Here is a 25,469-nt window from a genome sequence, read left to right as displayed (position 1 = left end):
AAAGCCTTTGAGAAAACACCGCTCAAAAATTCGACCACCTTGAAAAAAAAAATATTTGAAATTTTACAACTCGTTTCAAACATGGAGCTATACATGTTTCTAATGTTTTATAGCTCCATGTTTAAAATATAGCGGTACAAGCTTGGTAGAAATAATGAACAAAATAATGGGCAAGAAAGGACGGAGATTGCACAGGCGAAAAAGTATGCGTCAGTTCGAATGAAGATCCAGATTTATTACGGATAGACTGTTTCTAGACCGTTTACGAATCGGACGATAACGGCTACGGTTATTGTTGTATTGGAAACACTGCAATGGCAATCCGTAGCCGCAGACTATGACTTTTGATTCCAAAACGGCTACCGTAAAGTTGAGTAACACCCTTGATAACTTTGGCAGAAGTCTAATTACACCGAACTGCATTATAAGGCGGGGTATTACTGACACCTCTATGATAAGATTGACTCTCTATCAAAGTCACTTCCTAAAAGACTATTTCCGTTCTTCAAAGGTTTTAAATATCATTATTGATCAAATTTTGTGAGTAATATGAATTTCATTCAATTTCCGATATCCAGCCAGAGTTGTCTCAAATATACGGGGAAATTTTGCCAGCTTGACAGGAGGCTCCCAATCCTATTCAAAGAAACGAACTACATGTTAATTTGTTGTACTAGGTTACAGATTAGGGTCCAAGTGCAAAAAAAATGTACAAGAGGATAGAATGTTCAGCTTTTCATGTTTGGAAATGCAATATTTAGAGGAGAAACTCAGCTAAAGATACCCCATTTGACGGTAACCTTTGAAGCAACCTGCGGTAACCTTTGAAGCAACCCGATATGAAGAAAACAAACTCACCTTTATGGGTCACAGTGTGGTCAGGCGGAGATCGCGTGGACGAAATTATTCCAGTCGACATTTGGAGACTCTGAAGTAAACTGTGTATAAGGTTAACCAGAAAGACAGTTCCTGCGCACCGACGGAGGGAGACTTTCAAGTTTGTTTACAGCACCGTGGAGGGACCTGAGGATGCAGCACAAACGGCCTACCAGAATGGGAACGAAATAAAAGAAAAAATAAATAAATTATGAGATAGTGATAAAGATTTGTACCGTCATGGAAATCGTGTTAAGTCTACACTGGTCCACACATTGGACGCACTTTCAATTATCGACGTAGAAGTAGAAGTAGAAGGAAGGTTCGCACGAAATCCGATATCAAAAGCGATGCGCATTTTGAAGCAATGAGCATGTCAAAAAGCTTTCCTTGACAATTTGCACTTGCTAGAGTCACTTGGGAACAATGTTGATCGCAGGAACAAATTTCAGAGTCCGGGAATAATTTTGCACTGCAACGAAACAAGTTCCAGTCTGTGTGTTTATTTTATGTGAAAGCGGTTTAACCCCTCTTTTCACGGATACACGATTCTGATCTTATCAAAGTGGGATTTTACATGCAATTTCCATTCGAGAAAAGGACGTGTTGCCAGAAGTTCTCCGCTTCGAGTTTGGGACTGTACTCCAACTGATGGGTGATGGTGCGTAGATTCTCGCGTCCTACACGCGTACAACGCAAATAATGGGTTATGAGCTAGCTGACGACTAGGGTATGATTACTAAAACTGGAGTAGGGTAATGTTAGTCTATTGTCTCGCTCCATCTCAAAAAGACTTATCCCTATCACTCCAAACGGATTTCCCAAACAAGACAAACATGCTCCTAAGAGTAAGAGAAAACTGCTTCCTTTTTTGTGACTCTTAAACCACAGCCGGGAATGACGGAGTATAAACAGTCGGACAAAGGCCGTGAAAAGTCGGCCTGTCTCTAAGCAAAGTAACTGTTTTCATTGCTTAGTTAGCGGAGTATTCACCTGCCAGGAGATCGGTTACTTTGGGTGAGAGTGGTGTGAGTGAAAGGCCAATCAGCGAGCATTCAGTACGCCGGAGTGCCTTTTTACTTAATTGTCTTCCACTATAGCAGTCGGTGTACAGCCAATGATTGTCGAGCAATGTGCTCGGTTGCGCATTTTGACAAATCTTAGTGACTGACTTCTTTTTAAAAAATGGGTCACACCATAAATATGGGGTCCAATTTTTTGTCGTGTCCCTTTTACATCTGATATAGGATTTTATAAATTCGGGACACATTCTTTATCTCAACCTTCTATCTCCAAGAGTGATTAGGTAAAGCAAAGTACCCGCAAAACAAATAAAATGATTCAAACTCTGAAGTCAATTTTAATGATACTTGTGTGGAAAATTACACAAGTAAGGTGTAACAGGGACACGAAAATGTCATACTTTTGGACCCCAGTTTTCTGGACTAACTCTAATCCGAAACACTGAAACTGATTGTAAAACAGTTTACATGTATCTTTGTTTTTCTGGGTTTTTTTCTCTCTCTTTTGGGGGTAAAATTTGCCGGGAAAATTGTTCCAGCTGGTTCAGTCATCTTTTTTTCTTGCATGCACCTTTGATATCAAACCTGCCGGAACACCTCGTGAAGTATTCTTTGAATACAGACATGAACGAATATTTTACCTCACAAATCGCACAACTGTTTTATCAGGACCGTTTCAGCTATAAAAGGCGCTCTTTGACCCACGTGACCCGGCCGAAATCCGGGTACAGGGAAGTCAGCGTCGCCATTGTAGTAGGCACAGATCGTATAGTGCCATCACAGAAGGCAGTAGGCAAGCTTTCAAAGCTGTGATGGATGGCAAAAATTGTGCGAAAAACGCGGAGCCAACACCCAGTGCTAGACACGATTATGACAACTGTACATGGACAGGTAATGACCATTATGCAATTTGTTAATTTTTTTTTAAATGGACATTATTTTACTATTAATAAGCTCTAGTTTACAACGCACGACGTGCTTGCTAACCAAACACTTGCCTAATGCAATGGTGGCCGATCACGGGGAACGGATGGTCACGTGCATGGGCGTCGCGAGGCGGGGGCAAGGGGGGGGAAGCCCCCCCCCCTCCCCCGGAAAAGCAAAAAGAAAAGAAAAAGAAAAGAAAAAGAAAAAGAGGTGCGAAGTCATAGTGGTGTAAATTGAATGAGTTGGGGGTGGGGGCAAAATGTCCCTGCCCCCCTCTAAAACTGATAAATCGAGAATTTGTTGAGAAATACAAGATTTTTTTGGGAAAAATATGTTTTGCCCCCCTCTAGAAAAAATCCTGGCGACGCCCATAGTCACGTGGTGCATTGACGTCATGCGATCGGATCATATCAAAAAGAATTTCGAGGCACCGTCTTCCGGATTTTAAAAATGTACTTTACGTCATTGCTGGACTCGAAGGGCCAACCTTCTGTCCTCCGACCGAGTCACCGACTGACTGACTGACAGTCACTGAGTATAAACAACGCCTTCAACTGAGAACAGTCTTGTAAGTGTTAGTCAGTAATTTTTTTTGAGTGATAGAAACTGACCGGAATGCAATAAGACGGAATCAAGGTCTGAATACCAGGTAAATCGAGTCACCGACTGGATACAGTCAGGCCATAGAATGAAAAGAAACTTCTAACCAAACAAACAGCCGAGAAGACAGCTCCCAAAGCCAACAGATAAACAAGTCAACAAAGCGACCAGCCTGACAAACAACTCTCCCAGATTAGATTTTATCGACCAAGTCTCTGTGATATCCCGTATCAGTGGGGCTACTATTCATTCTTTTGGCCCCTCTCCTCCAAACCAAATCATTCCGCTTAAGAGGCACCGCATTACGGCCGGACAATGGCCGATCGGAAGTGGTCCGTCACGGGGCTCTTGTTCGGACTCACTCGGGCCAGATCCGATTTGTAACCCATATTGGCTTAATCCTCCGTCTCCGCTCAGCTATTCCCCCTTTTGCAAAGTTAACATCCTATAGTGTTTTGCATCACTTTGAATCGCTCCAAAATAAAAAGAAGCGGAGCCAAACAAAGATTTGTTTTGTAGCGTGTTTTTGCTCGGGTGTTGCCCCCTGCGCTACCGATGTAGCAAACCTGGAGTCCAACAAACCACGAAGGAATCGAAAACAAACTGGTCTCATGTCACTCTAACTCGAGGCAAAGAAAACCTTCTGCTACAAATTCATTTGCTCTTTAAAGGGAAAATACAACATTTGCATACATCGAAAAATAAAATGACCAAGTTTTTACGAAATACCTTACAGGATGTTGGTAAATGACAGTCTAAAGCATCCTGTAAAATTATGGCACCTGGTGTGAAGTCATTTTCAAGAAAATTGTATTTTTGTTTACATTTCCAACGCGTAGGAAAAACCTAACTATTTTTTACTACTGCTCCAAATTTACCATTTTTTCAGTCCAATTTTGTTTGCTAATTGGTTTTATGTTCATGAATGGGTGCAGGTCAGCTAGACTGGTTCCCTTAGCGTACAATTTTCCGGCATCAGTAAATTGATCCATTTCATCTTCAGTGGAGTCAAGGAACCAGACTACTTGAAAATGTTTGTTTTTCTTGGTTTTTCCAGCATTTTCGAAAACAAAACTTCAAACATGTCAGTGTAACAATAATTTGATCTATTATACTAACCCCTCAAATAGTTCATTTCTGAAAATTAAAGTATAAGCAAATGATGTACATTCCCTTTAATGTGATGCCGGTCAAAGCATATTGACCGAAACGTTGTGAGAACATTCAAAATTCAAAACTTGGGCAAATGGGTTTGTATATTGACCGTATGCGTAGCAGCCATCTTAGTAGGCAATGCCTTTGTTTTGCTGGGACATGCATGAGTGAACCTTTCGTGCATTCATTGTTACTGAATTAAAGGGAATATACATCATTTGCTTTTGCTGTAATTTTCAGAAATGGATGGAATTGGGGGGTTGGAAATATATAGCAAATATAGTTACACTGACCTTTTTGAGGTTTTGGGTTCGAAAATGCTATAAAAACCAAGAAAAACAATCATTTTCCTGTAGTCTGGTTCCCTGACTCCATATAAGAAGAAACAGAGCAGTTTACATACATTGGGGAATTGTAAGGTCAGGGAACCAGTCCAGCTGGCTTGTACCCGTTCATAGGTGTGTAATCGATTGCAAACAAGTGCGATGGTCAACTGGGGCTAGTATTTGAAAAAAAAAAGCCAGTTTTTTCCAACGCTGGTCGGCCGACCAGCGTTGGAAATTGATACAACAATACCACTTTTCTTGAAAATGACAGTATACCAGGTGCCATGATTTTACAGGATGCTTTACACTGTCATTCACTAACGTCCAGCAAGGTATTTCAAAATGATTTGGTAATTACATATTTTGATGTTTGCAAATGTTGTATTTTCCCTTTAAAATAACAAAATATACCCTCTAAGATGGCAGCTATACGCATAGGTCTGTTGCCCAATGATTGTTTGTCCGAATGTTTTTGTTTGTCCGAATATTTTGTCTTGCTGTCCGTCCCTCTGTTTTGGTCTTGTATGGCATGCCCAGCTCAAGCAACCGCTTACCGGGACATGCCTCGATTTTCACCTCGTGTTTCAAGTAACTTCTTAATATCCACTTGTTACACACCGAGTGTTAAATAATCTATATTTATACTTGTATTTTATGAAAATGACAGTATACTATAATATATAATAGTATTTTATGAAAGGTGAAATGGGAAGAATCGAATTGAATTGAATTGAATGTTGGTTAATTACCAACTGCCGACACTTGTGGGACAAATTCTTCCCAAATAGTTGGTCAATTATCGTTACCCGAATTGAACAACAATTAAGGTTCGTTCACACTAATGTTCGGTAAATAACATTGCCCAACAATGTTTAATGGCACGTGGGAACATTTGCAATCACCCGGATCCGTACCTACCGATTTAACGAGAAAATCCTTGCTAAGTAAAGAAATAGGACTGGTACCAAATACCCCGTGAAATTATTGTGCCTGAACTGATATCATTCGCAAGAAAACAACCATTGAAGGTAATTGTTTCAGACAAAAATATTGTCCGCGGGCAGTTTTTTTTAGTACATGCGTTAGCAATGGAATCCAGTTACGACACCCCGAATATTCTGCATACGTTTACTCCGTGTACTAATAATGTTTAATATTATCCACTGAGCTAAAACTTCAACAAGTTAATAGTCGTTATGCACCCTTCTCAAGTATTTTGAAAAATTGTGTATATTCAACGAAAAAATTGCACAAAATGCAAATGATCCTTTGTATTTATAACCCACTTTTTAACAGTGAATATGTCTAGTTCTCGGAAACTCCAATTTGTTTTTCATAAGAGTTAACCACTTCATGAATGTGTCCGCAAATTGTTCCCCAATTGTTCCGCAAATTACACATTTGAGGTTGTTTTTAGTTTGTTTTCAAATATATTTACAGGAGTACTTTGATTGAGTTGGTCCCCAGATTCTTCTCTGGGGATTTCCGTGAGTGGTGTACTGTTACCCGGCAGGGGGCCAGCAATCCGAGATGGTTACCGCATGGCGACGACCGGGCGTCCAATCATCCGCCAGTGCAGCGCGTTGTTGCCATGCCGCCGTGCCAAGGCCCGGAATATTCCCGCCAGAACTCGCATTTTTCCGACAGACGGACGACACAGTTAAACGGCAACATGAGTTTGGGATAGTCGGGGATGGGACTAACAAGGGCATTTGAGGTTGGACAAATTATACATGATGGGGAACACGTGTGTGACAGCGACTTGCTATGAGCACTTCAAACCAGTTAACCAAAATATGTATGCTATTTGCGAATGATGTACTTCTACTCTTGGTTTTTTTTTTTTTAGAATTTTCATTGAACTTCTCTTCTAATATATCTTCCCATCAAAAACAAACAATTAATACAAGTACTCAACTTTTTTTTCCTCCATGATACACCCACACAAAAAAAAGAAAGAAAACCACACACAAAATAAAGAACAAATAACCAAATAGAAAGGTGATCTCAGTACAGATATTTGTAAACGCTGTACTTCTTTCTTTTTTTGGTAGATGGAGGAGTTTCTATAAACTTCTCTTCTGACCTTTCCATCAGCCTCTGTGCAAGGTACAGGCCTATATTTGCTTTTCCTTAAGCATTCTTGATTGAGTTTGAATAAGAAAAACGAATTTCTAGAAGTTCAAATTGTCGATACCTATTCCCCGGTAACATCATCATAGTATAGTCATTGTAGGTGAGATAATTAATTACGGATTGATGTTCATTACCCGGCGAATTACACAACCGACAAGTTAATTTTCTGCTCTGCTACCGTTGTTAATTTGATTTCACTCATTTTTCCCCTTCCGATTTATTCAGTCTAGTCTCCTGCCTTCGTTTGCGGGGTTCCAATGCTTTCACCTGACAAGTTTCCTGGTACAAGCTAAATTACCTATGGGCAAATTTCGCAAGAAACGGCTGGTAAAATTGATACGGTCGCAAAACGATGTCAGCTTTGTCTTTTTTTTAATACAATCCAATCCGACTTTTTTACATTACAATTTGGTTTACAGAAACGGTCAAATGTCGTTTGTCATCTTACAGAAGATTGTTCGAAATTGTCATAATTATAATCATCAACCTCCCTGCATAGCCTATGTCAAGACATTGTATTCACGTCAATCAACAACATCAATAATGCTTAACTTGACTCAACCCTAAAGGTCACGGGCGGCGATCCCGGGGGACGGGAAGAAATGTGTCCCCCCCCCCCATAATTTTTAAGCAGGGAAACGCCAATGACGATGCCCCCCCCCCCCCCCACTGCGTACACAATGCGTACTGTTTTCCCCAGATGGTGCAACATCTATTTCTAGGGGAGTCAGGTAGGCGTAGCGGTACTTTCCTCGCCTTCCACCGCTATGACCCGGGTTCGAATCCCGCCCAGGCCAATATGTGGATTGTGTTTTCAGTCCCTACCTGATTCCGTGGGTTTTCCTGAGAATGTTCCTCTGGGTTTTTCCTCCCACCTCTAAAAGTAAAACTGTCTTTTCCTCTCATTGTCTACTCTCTACAGGTTTCTTCAGGCTTTAGAGCTACAGTGCTTAGTGTACTTTTGAGGAATCCTTGGTTTCATTACCAGAAAGAAATAAAATAAAATAAATCTCTGACATAATTGCTTATCTACCACTCCCTTCCCGTAAATGAAGTACACTGCAGCTTATGCATGTAATGGACACCAAGTGTAATGTACATAGGCCGAATGCATTCACACATATTTCAACAGCGACTCCTAGAGTCAGATTGTGTCCAGCCTCCCCCTTTTCGAATTTCCAAATTTGTTGGTCATTCCCTCCCCCTCCCAAGCGTAAGTTGACAATAAGTTGCCGCTACTTCGATTTTGTAAAAAAAAAAAAAATCATAATTTTGATCGCCCCTCCTGCTTTCTCGGACGCAAAACCTGACAACAATTTGTCTACGATAATGACTGCATTTCTTATGACTCGGTATAACACAATCAGTATATGCAAGCATAGGTGACAATGCTTTGCCTATCATATAGAGGTGCTAAATAGCTGGAAGGGATGCCTCGCAAATGGACGGCAAATCAACTCCAGTCAGGAGTCAATCTTTCACAAGTGCGAAAAAAAATTGAGATTCATTCTTCCGGTGTCGGGCCGACGTGCCAACTGCTTGTGCGGCCAGAAAGTGCGAAGATAAATAAAGGATTAGGCAAGTGTTAAAATTAGATTTTCGCTACGATTTGCAACTCCGAGAAGAAATTCAAAAAGCTCACGGGATTAACATCTATTTTGAGAATTTTTCATGGGGAAAAAAACAGTCGAAAAGACAACTAAATCTACAAGAAGATGTACTCTTTTAACAGTTATTGTGTTGGTCAACCGATCCGTCGGTACGGATGCATAAAGTTTCGTTGGTGTTTTATAGTTCAGATTGCAAATTTCATATACCTTTTCAAATGTATTTTTCCTTTTTTTTGAAAGTTGAACAGAGAAATTGACTGGAACAGGATCTGAACCTGCGACCTCCCGATTGCCTTTCCGGTGCTCTACCAACCGAGCTACCCAGCCCTATGTCTGCGGTCTCCCAGTTCATGCAAGTAGTCAAAATCTTTGTTTTGGGGGCGCGAAATAACCCCGTTAAGAAGCGACCGAAACTGAACGAAGTCAATTTTCCTGTTGTCGTTTTCTTGAATATTATAGGAAAAGGATAACAAAAAAGGCTATGCAGTGGTCCACGTGTCAACATTGTGTCGGCAGGCAGTTGCTATAATTGTGCTTCTGACTGCAATCGCCCTACCATCCCAAAGTCCGAGAATTAAACTAGTTGCTGGCTGATCCTCCGTGTAATCCCCGCCGAGCGCCACGGGTCCAGCTCTCGGGTCTGCCCTCGCTAATCCCCTCTCCGAGGCAGATCAAATTCCCAGTGTTTTCAAGACAAATACAACCTTGTTTTCGCGGGGCTCCTATGGTACTTTTTTTTTTTTAATTAAGGGTCTTTCTTGTTGATGGCAAAGCTTGTTGCTGGTAGCCGAGCATTTTAGGTATCGCTTTGTTGGGGCTGTGTTTTATGAGATGTAATGCCGTTGTAATTACCACGACAACGGTTCCAACAAAATCGCAAGTGATTAATGACATCTTGATGATGTTTTTTCTTCTGCAAAATTAAAGACAAGGACGCCTTTGGCCGTCACCTTCTTTATTAGAAATTGAGGGTGAGGGGAAAGTTCAATAAAAAAGAATGAAAATCGTGCATAGGCCTACCCCGTACTAACAATAACAAAAATGGATTTTTTTTTCTCCTAACAGATTTTCAATATGCATGTTTTGTTTTAACGAAAAAAAACACAGAAACTACCGGTACTTTATTCCAATTTTTGCGTCTGCAACCGTTTGAAAAAAACTTTCATTTTCTGCACAAATGAAACCGCCCCATGCGAGAGCCGAATTATTGTCTGGCAGACAATAATTCGAATTTTGGGAGGACATATAATTCAACAACTAAACGTGGATGGGTTTGTTTGTTTGTTTGTTGGGGTGTTGGGGTGTTTGTTTGTTTGTTTCGCTTGATGTCTTATTCAAAAGTGAATAACTTATATAATGCTAGGAAAGTAGAAATTTTGAATTTTTTTTTCAGTCGAAACTCGAGCTAGCACGGGAACTCATCTTCGAAAAACCTGGAAGTGAGTGGTACCAAGAAAACTATCCGAGAGATTTAACAATTGGCTAAATTCGTTAAATTACCTATTTGGACTTTCATATTTTTCTTTACTAGTTTTGTAAACCACATCAGATATTTTCAAGTGAAGTACTAGACAGGATTTGTTATATTTCAGACGAATCTTCATCGGGCGTACAGAAAATCCGATGTTGTCTGCGCTCTGTTGTATCCAATGCCGGGAGTTTCATTAGACTTCACTGGGTTTCGTGTTGTTGACATAGCGACGCACTTCAGCGTGACTTTTGCGTTATGTAAACCAGCTCGCCCGCCAAGTACCAATCAAAACACTCTTCAAAAGGTCACGAGGTCACGAGGTACATGCTTAGGTAAAAAAAAAACACCAGAAATTGCACAATAAAAACTCGGCACTAGATATGACGAAAGCACTATGTGTTGCAATTTTCGTTCGGTTGCCTTTTTTATTTTTATTGCCATCTGTAGGAATATGAGGTTGATTCGTGTACTTTTCGTTTTCTTTTTTTATTTCAGTGACAGGTTTCTCAAGAAATCTACCAAAGGTTCAATAATAAGTTGTGAGTTGTATGGATTCATTCAATTAAAGAGGGAAAAAAATCACGACTTGATTTAATCCTATTCCAAGATGGTTTAACCTTTCCGAGTACTTTCGGAGGCATTGTTCGGCCAACCCCACGCCCTTTCACTAGTTGACGTGGTAAACATTCGCAGAACTGGAAGGAAGGTGCGTAGCCTGTAAAGCTACATGCCCCATGCTGACATATTTTTGTGTTGGTTTCTCTTCGCCATTTCGTTGTTGCATGTTGGCCTGAGGCAGCGCGACTGACTAAATGCAAATACCACATTACCAGCTGCTCAAATCACAAGGTCAGAAAGGGACTCTAGCCAGGGCTGGCTGTGTTATGGAGGGAGACAAAACAAATTGGACTTTTTGACAATATTTCGCGCACGTTGTTTAATTTAGTATGCAGACTTCAACAAAAATGCCACTCAATGCTCGTGAAAAGGTAGTTTCAAAGACGACGTGCCGTGCAAATTGCAGCTTGTCTGTGATGTTTCTGGTGTTATACCTTGCAATGTCATGCGGTTCTGTTGTGCAGCAAAGGCATCTAAAGTTCGTGAACAGTGTCATGTAAACCACAGAAATGGACTGAAACGAAAGAAGTTGGGAGCTATGTTTCATCAGTAAATAGGCAGACATAGGCAAAAGGAATTCACTTCTGGCTGAATTAACGGGCAAACTACAATTCGCATTTTCAACCAAAGAGTTCAACAAACTTAGCCCATGAAATGAAAGGTTTTCAATAAAAGCAACATTCAATTGACAACAACAACTATTTACAAGGAAAGATAAAAAATATCTGATCGAAATCGTCAAAGGGAAAATAGTGATACAATTCAGGGCCATCCCGACCATGGAACTCAGAAGGGATCCTTCCTTCCTCGTAAACTCCGACCATGGCCTGATCACTGGCCGGAAAACTTGCTCCAGACCCGCCGTGAGATGCGGCGTTTTCTCCCCGGGACCACACCTGTCACTCACACGGTCAGGGGAGCTTCTGCAGCAGGGGGTCCCGGGTACGGGTAGGCTAGCGGAGGCGCGCTGGCTCACAACCAACAAGCCGTTGATTTGCCTTGATTTACGGCCCGGTAATTTGTGCTGTTAGCGCCTCATTACCAAAAGGCCGGATTCCGTGTAAAAGCGGGTTGGTGTTTCTTTCTATTGTGCAGTGGTCAGGGTTGGTGTGAGCAGATCGTTTATCACTGCGCTGACAGCAAATGATTGATGAGAGGTTGGTCAGGAAGTGATTGCATAATGGTGAAGGCGCTCGCCAAACTGGGGTCGGTAGAAGGGGTATACCGACAAGTGGTTTGGATTGTCCAAGGATTATCAGAGAGGCTTTTACTTCTTGTCAAATTATATTAAATACCAATGATACACGAAAGGCAAGAACACGTTTAGACGTCGCTAGTGGTGTTTCTATACAGGTAAAAACCCAATTTTTTTCAAGCTTGTTTGAAAACGAATACCGACTATAATCTGGCAACATCATCAATTCTCACCCGGCAACATTCTGCACTCTTTATACAAAGTCTCTGGTCAGTCTTGACTCGGAATCCGGATTCCAATAGGCTTAACCGGTCAAAACGACACTCTTCCAGGTCGAAACGACACTCTTCCAGGTCAAAACGACACTCTTCCAAGTCAAAACGACACTCTTCCAGGTCAAAACGGCACTCTTCCAGGTCAAAACGACACTCTTCCACTGTTCCAGGTCAAAACAGACACTCTTCCACTGTTCCAGGTCAAAACAGACCCTCTTCCAGGTCAAAACGACACTCTTCCACTCTTCCAGGTCAAAACGACACTCTTCCACTGTTCCAGGTCAAAACGACACTCTTCCAGGTCAAAACGACACTCTTCCAAGTCAAAACGACACTCTTCCTGGTCAAAACGACACTCTTCCAGGTCAAAAAAAACCCACTTGTGTCAAGGTTTCCGGGTCATGTGACCCGGTAAAGGATCCGGAGAAGTGTTAATTACGACCCGGATAAGTATCCCTTCGGTCAAATAGAACCCGCATTCCGGGTCAAAACTTACCAGCGACTTACCAGCGAGTTGTTATTGACGAAAGCCAACCTATAGTGGAACGATTCAACTCAAGTTACGACCATCCCTAATTGCAAAATCCAAACGAACAGTCACATATCTCTAATATCCTAAAGATAACAAAAATGAGTGCTTTCTACTCGACAAGTGGCAAATCCCTTCCCAAGTTTCACGATACACAGTCATAAGAATGCTTGAAATCCAAAGGGTACTCAAGTACATAAATATATACACCAGTGATCTAAAGATCAAATTCACTCCATCCCTTAACAAGTTGCAACAAACTACCTGCGCAACTAGTCCAAGCTATACGGAGGAAGACAGGCATTCTTTTCCAGCTCACTTGGCACGCGGTGCACAAATGTTATTACCCACGCTACGTTGAGGACGACGTCCGCAGCGTATATAATCCAATGATAAACAAGCCATGTGATATAGGTTTATGTTGATATGTCATGTATAGTGCATTGCAGCATTGTATCGTGACACCTGAGGAGTTATGCAGGTATGCATGTTGCATGTACAGGAGAATTTAATGCTAAGTCACTTTGACATATAAATAGTAGCATAAGATGAGTAATATTAAATCGCAGTATACAGAAAGAGTAAATCACCAGAACAAAGGTGCTACAGGGCACAATTAGCAAAAACATAAAGGCCATCAGTAGCATTAAGAAGAATTGCAACCGAGGGAAAAGCAGAAACAATTCTGGAGGCTACAGGAACGAACACAACTTTAGTAGGAATAACATTTGCTTATACTAGGATCACGTGCTTTTCATTTGCGTTTCCAATAATAACACCACACAAATTCCAAAGCAGAATGTTCAAAACCTAACCTGTTACTAGTTTCAGCTTAGTGGATATTACACTTTTCGAGAAAACAGTGAAAAACCATGGGCAACCTTTTGTTGATCATGCATGATTTCGTCTATAGAACTCTTTTTCCCAAAAATATGTCAACTAACTGATCGTTGGGAATCACCTACATTTCTTGATTTCTTCTAAATGACATCAAGCCAGACGCAATAATTTCAAGGGGGTTTAGTACCACTACTACAAGTACGATCTTTGATCCAAGTAAGCTTTTTGATAATGATTCGGTAGGTCACTTTTGGGATAAATGCAAATGATCCTATTATGTGAAAATTGAAAAGGATTTATCTTTACGGAGTGTCAACAACATACAAAGGATTCTGAGGTAGTTCTAGGATAAGAACCGATCAAATTTCAGCGGCCGATGACTGTAAATGTCAACCGAGTGTATTGCACTTTTGGCCCCACGAAGTTCGCCACTCGTTGCCGGTAAGATGATCGCTCGTCGTAGAGTGTGTTCGGTCACTGCGCGACTGCGAAATTTGGCTCAATACCCAGATATTCAACACTTCGACACAAGATCTAATACATGGGAAACGATGCCGATTCTTACTGCATTCAACGAATATACTGATTACAAATTTTAGGGATGAAGTCAGTCTTGTAAATGACACATTTTAGTCAATAACTTCAGAAGCCGTGGAGTCATCGAGTTGGTTCACTGTTGCACCCGATTGCACTGCACCATTCATAAGCGTTAACAAGGCGTTCAAGATAAGTGTGCAGACACGGTTGGAACTAACCGGATTATTCGGCCATTGAACGAGTCAAGTACATGTCTTCAATCGGGCAATGTGATAGTCTGTATACACAGTTTGTATTGGGATTTTTCACTATGCCTACAAAGAATACCATATGATGAAGATACCAGTACGAAGATATCTTTTATGGTATTGTGAAGATATAACTATTTTGAAGTATATAATTATGGTATTGTAAAGATATGCACTATGGTATTTTGAAGATATCTACATGGTATTGTGAAGATACCACTATAATGAAGATACACATGTATCTACATGGTACTTTGAAGCTGTTAATTGCTCTATATTTGAAGACACCACTATTACGAAGATATGTACATGATATTATGAAGATGTTACATCTAATACATTGTATTATGAAGATATAACTATTATTATGAATTTACATGAAGATACCTGTACGACTATTTATACGAAGATAGCTACATCGTGGTAATGTGAAGATAACACTGTTACATAGTATTATGAATATACCACTATAATGAAGCTGTATGAAGATACTACTATCACAAAGATACAACCCTTCGTGGATTACCAACTACTAGTTTTCAGCTTTCATGCCACTTCTGTGGTTTCCATTAACCGCAAAATATATCGATTGAGTGGGAAAGTATCAACACATGACTTGTGGATTTTTCATGTGCACGAAGCAAGTTTGCTTTAGAATTGGCACAGTGTGCTTTCGTTGCTTATTGATGTAGATGAGATAAGCGATTCTAATGACTTTTATCGCGATATGTCAAAGAATAGTCAAGGTGTTTTTTTTGTTAAAAAATACATGTTGAGAGGCAACTATTGAGAACAGTGCACGGACATAAGGTACGAAAAAGTGTAATCTTGTAAAAAAAGTATTTTTACATGGAAACATGACACAGTCATCCTGAAATGTCGTTGGATAAGGGACAATATCGTTCAATCGTTTTTGGTTCCTTTTGGGGGGAAAGCACTCACGACTTCTTGAAGTTTTGGAAACTATTGTGCACTATGCTTCCCAGATGTGAACTATCGGTACAATGATGTCATGCATATCTTACTCCAAAACCCCTACACTGGCCATTATGTTAGATCATTCATTTCAAAATGACATTCAGCTGCTATTTTTGGTTCTGCATGTATACAGACAGTAACCCACTTTGTAACTTGACGCAGTCCATCAAGACAAATTGACAGTGTCTATTATAAAAGACGTCTTTTAAACAAGCTTGCGGTTCTTTCAAGTCAACATATTGACTTTATCGCCACTCCTGGCTACCGTGAGGAACCCCCTCTCATCCGGATTAGCCCCAATATTGAGTTTGCTAAACCGGTCAGTAAATAGCCATCTCGGGAGCCCCGTCCATTGTCCGGAGAAGTCCGGCCAACAATGACCAAAGACAAACCCACTCAGACCGCTGGACAAACGTGGGACGGCCACGGGTGGACCGAGGCTTCGGCACGGTGCGGATTGCCGTGCGGTGGTCTGCCAAACCATGCACTATTTTGGATCACGACAAGCAACTACACTTGCTGAAGCTGAAGTTACATGTACATGTATAATCTCTTAAGACTCCAAAATAGTGTTCTTGTCCCGTTTCCCATGCAGGCATACACGTGTAAGTAAGATCTATACATTACATCGACGGATATCGCAAGGAATTTATCTTGTTTATTTGTAGACTCCGATTCGGGAGTTGAGTTTAGATAAAAAATGACTCTGCAGGGAGGCTGGCATCTTAAGCCACAAAAACAACAACTGAGGTTTAATTACTGATTGCGAGGAAGTGTCAGCTATTGCTTGTAGTGTGACACCCTCTTCATGATAATACTGGTCTTTTTGTGGAAGCAATAAAACTATCATTTCATGTGAAAGAAATACGAATATTGGAGCTTATTTATCTAACGCTTCGTTTCCTGCCCACTGGTGCTCTTCCAGACTAGAAATTTTGGCATTTTGGAAGTGCGACCTTTTGACCTTGATATCTATCAAGAAAGATTTTAGCATGCCATGACAAAACTTTCATCCTCAATCTCAGAAGACTGGGAACAGAAACTACAAAAGTACAGATGATAAACGACAACCATTCGCCTCCAATGGTAAAAAAGTAAAATCGGCAAAGTTTCCCACCATGCCGAAAGTTACCACAAATATGTTCAAAAGATGCACATTAAAAATTCATCGTAACTCGATTCAAACTATGTGGTGTCTATTTCAGCGCTGCATACATAAAAATGACCGCCATGTTTAGGGATTTACATGAGTAATACAATTCCAGGCCAGTGCACAAAAAACCAACCCGCCTCCCTTGTGGTGTCGAGTTGGCATAATTAATTGATTTCTGGGCCGACTCAAGGCTACAGTTTGCACTATGTACTTCTTGAAATGTCCAAAGAAACAGTCCAACGAATTTATTAGGAATGCGTTCAAAATGAATTTTTGAATGTAAGAAGCCACCAGTTGGACTTGTCTAAGTGACTGGAAATTTATGGAATCTGGAGAATGTTTGTGTGTTAAAGCAAATTTATGAACACAAAAGACAAAAGGAAATATCTAACCTTGTGTTTTATGAAATACATGAGATGTAATATACGCACAAATCAATCCGTCATTTCGTGAATTGATCATCAATTCATGTTTTCCTCAAAATTGGGATGATATTTATAAACAAATCAGGTACATTTGCATACTTTCCAGAAAAAATAATAAAGCATAAATGTAAATGTATGTAATTTGTTAGAGAAGTGATTCTATGTGAATCCATTAATTTTCGAAATAAAAAAGGGTGGGAAGACGTGGTTAACATGAACATGACAATGGAATTTTGTTGTATTACAAGTCATGCATTGCAAAAGCTGGTTTGCAGTTTCTGATATATTCTCCTGACACATCGAACTTTGCTGAAAAGTATACCTGAGACAAATGGAGTTGAGAACACAAAGTGAATTGTTTTTTTGTCCGATTAAAAAAACAAAATTGGTCAGCCTCAGTTGTTCGACGAAAGAGTCGAAAAGTATAGAAACCATCTCAGCATGTACACAAAAATGAGCATCAATGTCATTGCGTGTTTATACAATGCAACAGCAGTAATGTACAAATAAACGCATTGCCTTTACAAATCGATGACTGATCACAAAACATGTGGTTTTTTTTTAGTGAATCAGATGGAGTAAACCAGAAATCAAAATGGAAATATGGTGGATCCGCTTTTTCATGGGGAAAATGGTTGGAAAATTGGTAAAGAAAAGAGGAACGAGTTGGCATAAGTTACAGCCTTTGGTGTTGAATTTGATTTTAGAAACCTCTTATAATTAGGATTGTGTTCATGCCATGGATCTTGGACACAATTTTCAGAGTTAGACATGTGGTTACAGTTAGTCCCATGGAGGTAAATTCCACTGGTGTTTGGTTGTTTGCTTTATCGATTTAGATAGTTGACGAATGCCAAGGCAATTAGGCCGCAATTCATTAGAGTTATCAGAGCATAATTAGATTGTGACTTACCGTGGAGAGGTAAAATAAAAAAAGCACCGTGAATCGCAGGAAATTCAGCGGGTGGTTCGGTCCAAATGTCCCGGTAGGTTTTTGGCTGGCGATAAGCATCGACTGTTGGCGTTGTTGCACTGTATCGGAAGTAATTCCTGTAATCTACCTTCTCTTTTTTGGTGACTGCGGCCGTTATATTGTGCGGTCAGTCAATTGAGAGCGCCGAGTTAAGTCGATGTTGTATTCACTGAAGTGATCGAGTGAAGAGTGAGTGTAGTTGAAGCACACGAGTGAAGGGAGTTGGGTACAATTGTCTTGACGGAGTTGTGGTGACCGGAAGACTGACCACAAGAATGAGTTCGGCCCAATCAGTGTCCGACGGCTGCCGATGATATCGCGGGAAAAACCCTCCCTCGCTCCGAGCGTAAACACTGATGAGCCGGCCGGGGCCTGAGCTGCCAAAAGTCCCCGTGCGCTGGCTGGCGGAGACACGGTGAGCTTGGCTCAGAGTACGGAGCCTCGGGGTGCAAGCTCGCTGAAAACAGCCGACCAAACACACCAAGCTGTCTTGATTCGACTCAACCGGGATCGTCGGGAGTCTCGCCCCGTCTTCTCCCCGTGACTGACTCCCTATAAGACCCGCCCAGGTAATTTTCTCGGAGCAAAACTCGCCGTAATTAAATCGGTGTACCTTTCGGCAACGGCTGAAGGAAGGAACTTAAGACCTCTGGAAATCTAAGGGAGATTTTTTTTCTCTCTCTCCCTCTTGAGTGATGGTGACTAGCTGTCAGGGTCTCAAATTGCCAGTTGCTGTTTGGTTACAGATGTTTTAGTCTGTTTGTTGGGTTGTGGTGAAACCCGAGCGCCGCGGCTGAACTGAGGAGGCCAGTCTCTCACAAGACGTTGAAGCTTTCTCGCTCGATCGTCGGCCGACCCACCAACTAACAAACAACACAGACTTTATCTCGAGCCGGCCCGTCAATAGAGAGTCCCCGAAGAAAAAGAAGATATAAAGAAGAAAGACTACAAGGGAGTTATTGCGTACGGTCGGATGACACCGGCAGTCAGTGACCGAGTTACGGCAGTGCGTTTGTTGGCCGGCCAAATTCCAGCGGACATAGGACACGGGCTGTGCTCACTCAAGCGAAGTGAAGAAACACACGGAGGCTCTATGGTGTTACAGCGGAGTCCAGCTACGCTCCACGTCCAACAAGCACGGGATTCCACGACCACAGAAAAAAAAAATCTACAACCCCGCACTTCCAAGGAAGCAACCCTCTTTGCACTTTTCTTGTCCGGTTCAATCCATTCATAGCATTTCCCTCCTCGCTTTTGTTATTCTAAGAACACACTCTCTGACAGTAGTTTATTATGGAAAGTGTATTATAGAGATATACGGGCCCGCGGTCTTCCATGTCGCATTGGTAATGCACGCAATGACGCGGGGTACCAGACCAGTGTCACAGACCTTGCCGTGAAACAAGGGAGCTTTACGTATCAATTATTCATACCGGGGGCGGGGCTTAGACTTGTCCAACTATTCCCTAAAAATATACACAAAAGACTCCGGGAAGGCACCGCACCATCCCAGCCGAGCACCCGAGGGGGGTTCAGGCTCCAATCGCCCGCTGCCACTTCCAGCCCTGCACGCTAAAAATCCCCCTCGCATGATTTTTTTTCACCCAGAACCCTCAAGCATTTCCTGGGTTTGTCTGTCTGTTTTTATTTCTTCTTCTCTTCCAAAACTCCAACTCAAGTCAAGGTAGCTGTACTATTCCCCTACCCCCCCCCCGACACCAAAGCTACATCACGTGACTCATTAGTCCCCAGCCCTACGGGATTGCAGCGATCGACGGAGATTCGTCTTCCAGATTTTGGGGAACATATTTGAAGAGAGTCACGCAGTTATTTTTTGTTTGGTTAATGAACCAGCACAAATTCAAGGCAAGACAACACCATATCAATGAAAGGGTAACACATTATATTCTGCAAGTGATAACAAAACCAAAAACAAATCATAGTACATAAATCCTGCATTGAATCAACAAGGGACATGGAATCAACACGGGACATCAAATCCAAAAAAAATTCAAATCCAAGTTTCGTCTTGAGTAATTTCCACGGCTCCGTTGACAAATGAGGCTGCAGTTGCAATCTGCGGCCACATGAATGGGCTCGTATATGTAAAAGCTTATACATTTGTACCAACGTTTGTAGAAATGACAAGACAGAGTCTGTTTTATGCTAAGACTTCTGTTTTAGGGCACGCCCTAGTTTCAACTACCCTAGCTCCGCCCCTGATTAGCCAAACCGAGTCACGACGGAAGGAATAAAGTACATGGAAGCTTTGCTTGAGGAAGCCTGCGCAATCATTATGTGATAGAAATTGGTTCGGACAAGCGGGGATCGCAGTCGACACGCGCGGTAAGCGAAGGTGTCTGGGTGTACGTGAAGCGTGCACTGTGTGAAAGGGGAAATGGGGCATGACCGTGTAGGATTGGTTGGACATAGACCCCTGGAAACCGCCATCTTGGTTTTTCTTTACACGCAAGTCTATGCGTCCCATAACGAGGCTCGTGGGCAATATAGTCTTCATACAAAACTCATATCTAGGAAAATAGTCTGGTGTCCTGTTTCTTCATATGAAGCAATACTGTACCATGCCGACAAGGAACAAGACCATTATGTCGCACTGCGGTCCTAAAAGTCCCGACTCAGATTCGACCAAAATCCGGGTCAAAATTTGACCTGAAATTGTTCCGGGTCAATGACACTTTTCTGAGTCACAGAGCCAATTGAGCAGGAAAAAAAGTGCCATTTTGACACACAAAAAGTGTTATTTTAACCAAGAAAAGTGCCATTTTATTACACACAAAAATGACACTTATCAAGAAGAGTGTCAGTTCAACTCTGATCCGGATTCTTGGTCGAATCTGACCCGGTTTCCCCGTCGAATCTGACCCAGGACTTGTACAATATGAGTGAATACACCCGGTAAAGCCCCGTGACTAAATAATTGTACCAAAACTTTGTGGCCAGATCGTAGAATGCAAGTAGCCTTTCACACAAGTTGCTGGCAACATCTCGCCATTAGTGATCCACAGTTTCCCGATAACAGACCCTTCCCCCTCCCCTCCCCCAAACATCCCTAGATTCCTTATCTACCAATTCCGGGGTAAAAACAACAAGAGAAACCGCCTCTTTTTTTTTTTATCTGTAATAAGAAAGCTGGCGTCATTACAACAACATGGGGCAGGGGACTGGCAAGCAACACAAGGGAAATTAAGTCCCACTTTTTTCTTCTTCTCTCTCCGCATTCTGCGGGAACAGGCCGCGCCAGTATACGGGCCAATCGCGGTCTGGGCACGGCAGAGTTTCCCCCGCAGGGGCACGAAGGACCGCAGGGAAAACTCCCGATCATGCCGTCCTCCCTTCTCTCCGCTCCGGCCACAAGCTTTGGGAAGACGGTTGCCTAAATTTGATGGCCTTATTTTTTTTTCTTCACGTCTAAAGGGAGTTGAGGAAAAACTGATGTAGCTATTGATAAGAAAATTGAAGATGGGTGATGTGATAGGAATGTCGTCCTCTGAGGAATGATGAGCCTGGGACAATTTTGAGAAACAATGAATTTTGGTATAAGCAAAACTTGTGATGAAGATCGTAGCACATTTTTAAAGGAGCAACTGGGGCTATAATCTCTGATATGCTGGCAACTAAAAACGTGCATAGCTAACCGGGCCTAAAGCCGTTTCTTCCGCATCTGTACCCATAAAGGATAAAAATTCAGCAACATGACTCTTTATCAGCTATTTTTCGCAATATAGCCTGTACGATTGTTGGTTCAGTTCATATTCACAAACGGGATCCAACTCATAGAGGAAAAAAAATCAGATTTGTTTCTTAATGAGATAATTATGCCCGAGTTTGGCTCCAACTACGCAAGTGAGGTGGCGCATACCCCACTGCACGAAAATCTGTTTGAAAGCTGCGCAGCAGTTTGTGCATTTCTTTTTCTTTTGATGCAACAATATTTCTCAACAACTTACATGTGGAACAGCTCAGTGGATACTATACAATTTGGGAAAACCAAAACAAATGCACAATTTGGGGGTTTCGCTCTGGATTCCGTAACGGTTGCTATCGCGAAAGTGCTCCCACGGGCACGCTATTTCGAAACCACCTTGAAGTTCAGTGTTAGTTTTCTTCTAAATGACACCATATCAGGCGAAATAACTACGCATGGTATCTTCGCTTTGAACAACGTTTATGTAATTTAAAAAGCAGGGATTTCTTGGGTGCATGTAGGCCTAATAGAAACTTTCTAGCTGCGACCGACCAACCAACAAACGTAAAGGTACAACCGAACATACGAACAAACAAACAAACACCACCACCCTTGACTAGACACTGTCAAGTTTTTGTTCGCATGTGGTCCGGAAGGAGAGATTCCACACCCAAAGTATTACACCCCCGCTTCCCCTTCCCAAATTCCATCAAACCCCAACAAGGAACATGGAGTTTTTGCACCTTAACCGCAAAGACAAGAGGCTTTCTGTTATGTAAGCAGGCAAAATTAAGAGGACGGGTGTTCTAACGGGTTGGATTTCTCAACTTCAACTTGCCGAAGTAAAGCAATAAACATGAAAACTCCACTGAAAAATATACAAAAGGTCTCTTAATTAGATTTCACATCTAAACAGTCGATAAACAGTTTATCACACGTTATGCTTGCTAACCTGTCAATCATACCAAATAGTCTTTATTCGGCCTGCGTTAACACCTTGACTTTCGTTAAGACCATTACTGATGTTGGAACTCATTAGCATAAACATTCTTAACTTTATACCATCTTTTAACCACGTTTAGAGAAGAAACGATAGTCGCACGCGATGTTTGAAGCATACTCAACTTGATGGCCTAAACAATTCTGCTAACATAACTTCATTACATTCCGCAACATTTTGTATTGTTTTTTTTTCCTTTCGCCGACCTTTTCTAAAAACCTTGTATAGTCAGAGTCTGTATCCACTGGATTGCGAGAAAAATGTAAAATTTACGTCTCCCGACGCAAATTTCATCTTATCAAAAATCCCCCAAAAAACTAAATTATCTGAGTCATGTGTGAAAATGACATATTCTTATGTTGGTTGAAACTTTGCGTCTTTTCTTAGTCAGGGATCCCCTCATTCCTAGAATTCCAAGCAACGGTAACGTTTGATTGATGTGCGGTATAAGACCTGCTGACAAAGCGCACGCGACGATTAACGATTTGACAAATAATTTCATCCAGAAATGATTGAGATTTGTCCAGTGATTGTCCACCACAAATCGCCTCCGTAGTTGACCAAAAAGAAAATCACTTGTTGAATTGTATTATTCCTTGAATCGGAATTGAATGGAAGCAAGTGACCATCGGAAAGGTTAGACACCGGCAGCGGCCGCAGGGTGGGATTATCAAGGAGTTGGACAGTGGTCAGTTGTTAAACCCCCACTGGTCAAGCCGGTCTAATCAACGGCTGTTTTGTGAATGCTTATCAGACAATTCCTCGACGTTTCTTCATTTACATTCAAAAATATTGTTGTCCATAATTATATATGCATCATGTACTACTCTTTCTCCTGAGGCTGTTTGAAGTTTTAAAGTTTATAGAAATTAAAAGTGAACAAAATCCCGATGTTTCTTCCGACTTGTTCATTTTTTTCAAAGGACATAGTAATTCAGATATTTAATCCCAAATGACATATTAATTGCTGATATTGGTGTTATCTAGATTTCTAGTCTTGGAATTTTTTTTTAGTGAGTTGGTCGGTTTTATGCTTGGTGTACGGTCAAAAATATGGACGAGGGATACAAAGATAATACATGCAACAGCCGCCTGCTGCTCCAGACGTACTTTAATTTCCCCGAAGATGTGTCCCTGCAACAGGCAGAGCTAGTCTACAAATCAAGGTTTTATTCTGAAGGTAATTCTGTTTTGGGACCGCAAGACTCAGGGAGTAAATATCGCAAGAATCGAGACAGAATGCGAACCTTAAAAGTAAAGTACTTTAATGGCACAGTACAAGGTTAAAATTTGTCCCAATCGCTTGGATGTAAATCCTGGAGTTGTCCTTCGCACTGTATGCACGCAGAGATCTGGCCGTGTTGGCAAATTTGGCTAACTGTCTATACTCTTTGTAAGAACGGAATAAACTGCAAGCTTGACATCACTGTTAAAGGGAATGTACATCATTGGTTTTTGCTGTAATTTTCAGAAATGAACTATTTGAGGGATTTAAATAATAGATCAAATATTGTTACACTGACATGTTGGAAGTTGTGTGTTCGAAAATGAGGGAAAAACCAAGAAAAACAAAAACATTCCAGTAGTCTGGTTCCCTGACTCCACTAAAGATAAAATGGGTCAATTTATATATGCCGGAAAATAGTGAGGTAAGGGAACCAGTCTAGCTGGCCTGCACCCATTCATGAACATGTAACCAATAGCAAACAAAATTTGGACTGAAAAAATGGTAAATTTGGAGCAGTAGTGGAAAAATAGTCAGGTTTTTCCAACGGTGGTCGGCCGACCACCGTTGGAAATGTATACAAAAATATCATTTTCTTGAAAATGACTTCACACCAGGTGCCATAATTTTACAGGATGCTTTAGACTGTCATTTACCAACATCCTAGTAAGGTATAATAAAACTTGGTAGTTTTATTTTTCGATGTTTGCAAATGTTGTATATTACCTTTAAATCCATGGTGTCGATCGCTTCCCAAAAGTGAGAGGGAGGGAACAAGCCCACATCCCCACCGATTCTTGCCCAAGGGGGACGATGAGTATTAACGACAAGCTGTTGGGAAACCTTTTTTTTTGGGGGGGGGGGACTCAGAATTAAGAGATCTCATCTGTATATTTAAAGTGTAAAGCAATGATAGAGTCCTTGATTTTTAAACATGGTTACTTGAAGACTTAAAAAGGCAATACACAACATTTGCTTTTCCTGTAATTTTCAGAAATGGATGGATTTGGGGTTAGTATTTCACAGCAATTATTGTTACATTGACCTATTTAAAGTTTTGTGTTCACTGATGCCAGAAAAAATGCTGTTCTTGTAGTCTGGTTCCCTGAACCAACAATCAGACGAAACGGAGCACTTGGTAGACGTCGAGGCTTGCACTATACAAATTTGTAAAGTGAGGGCAGTATTTGTAAAAAGGTATGCTTTTTTCCAACCAAGGTCGGCCGACCATCGTTGGAAATAGATTTTAAAAATCCACTTTTTTGTTAAATGATAGCACATCAGGTGCCATGATTTTATAGGATAATTGAGACTATTATTTACTCACAGTCAAGTAAGGTAATTCCTAATATATATTTTTTATGTTTGCAAATGTTGTTTATTACCTTTAAAGTATCTTTGTAACTTTTGGGATAGAAGATTTTGAACCTATTTACTTACTTTGAACAATTGGAGCTCAAAAATACACAATTATGGACCCGGACGGCCGGAGGCAAAACATCCAGGGATTGTCCCCAATGGTGAGTCATAGGCCAACCCATGTTGCGGGACATAATTGTAAGCAGAAGTATCGCATTAATTTTAAGTCAAGATCAAGATGTTTAACATTGAAATTAATCCTAATCAGATAATGAGGGTGAAGGT

The 25,469-nt window shown here is 41.2% G+C and overlaps 1 protein-coding gene across 2 annotated transcripts in view; it reads right to left on the bottom strand.

Annotated features, from left to right (window-relative positions):
* LOC119738408 (paired box protein Pax-6-like) overlaps positions 1-19,215 on the bottom strand; it is a 109,735-nt gene extending 90,520 nt beyond the window's left edge. The window contains exons 1-2 of one of the 2 annotated variants that reach the window (XM_038213400.1): positions 17,835-19,215; positions 859-1,045 (exon numbers count right to left, since the gene is read on the bottom strand). In XM_038213400.1, coding sequence (XP_038069328.1) covers positions 859-919 — 61 coding nt within the window. In that variant the 5' untranslated portion in view covers positions 920-1,045; positions 17,835-19,215. Of the gene's footprint in view, positions 1-858; positions 1,046-1,453; positions 1,644-17,834 lie in introns of those variants that run through there. The other variant, XM_038213466.1, reaches the window with a different exon arrangement.
* Between the last annotated feature and the right edge of the window lie 6,254 nt (positions 19,216-25,469).

This window comes from Patiria miniata, unplaced genomic scaffold, assembly GCF_015706575.1.
Source record: "Patiria miniata isolate m_02_andy unplaced genomic scaffold, ASM1570657v1 HiC_scaffold_1, whole genome shotgun sequence".
Lineage (NCBI taxonomy): Eukaryota > Metazoa > Echinodermata > Asteroidea > Valvatida > Asterinidae > Patiria > Patiria miniata.
Note: the sequence above shows the minus strand (reverse complement) of the source record. Positions and strands in the feature narration are given on the sequence as shown.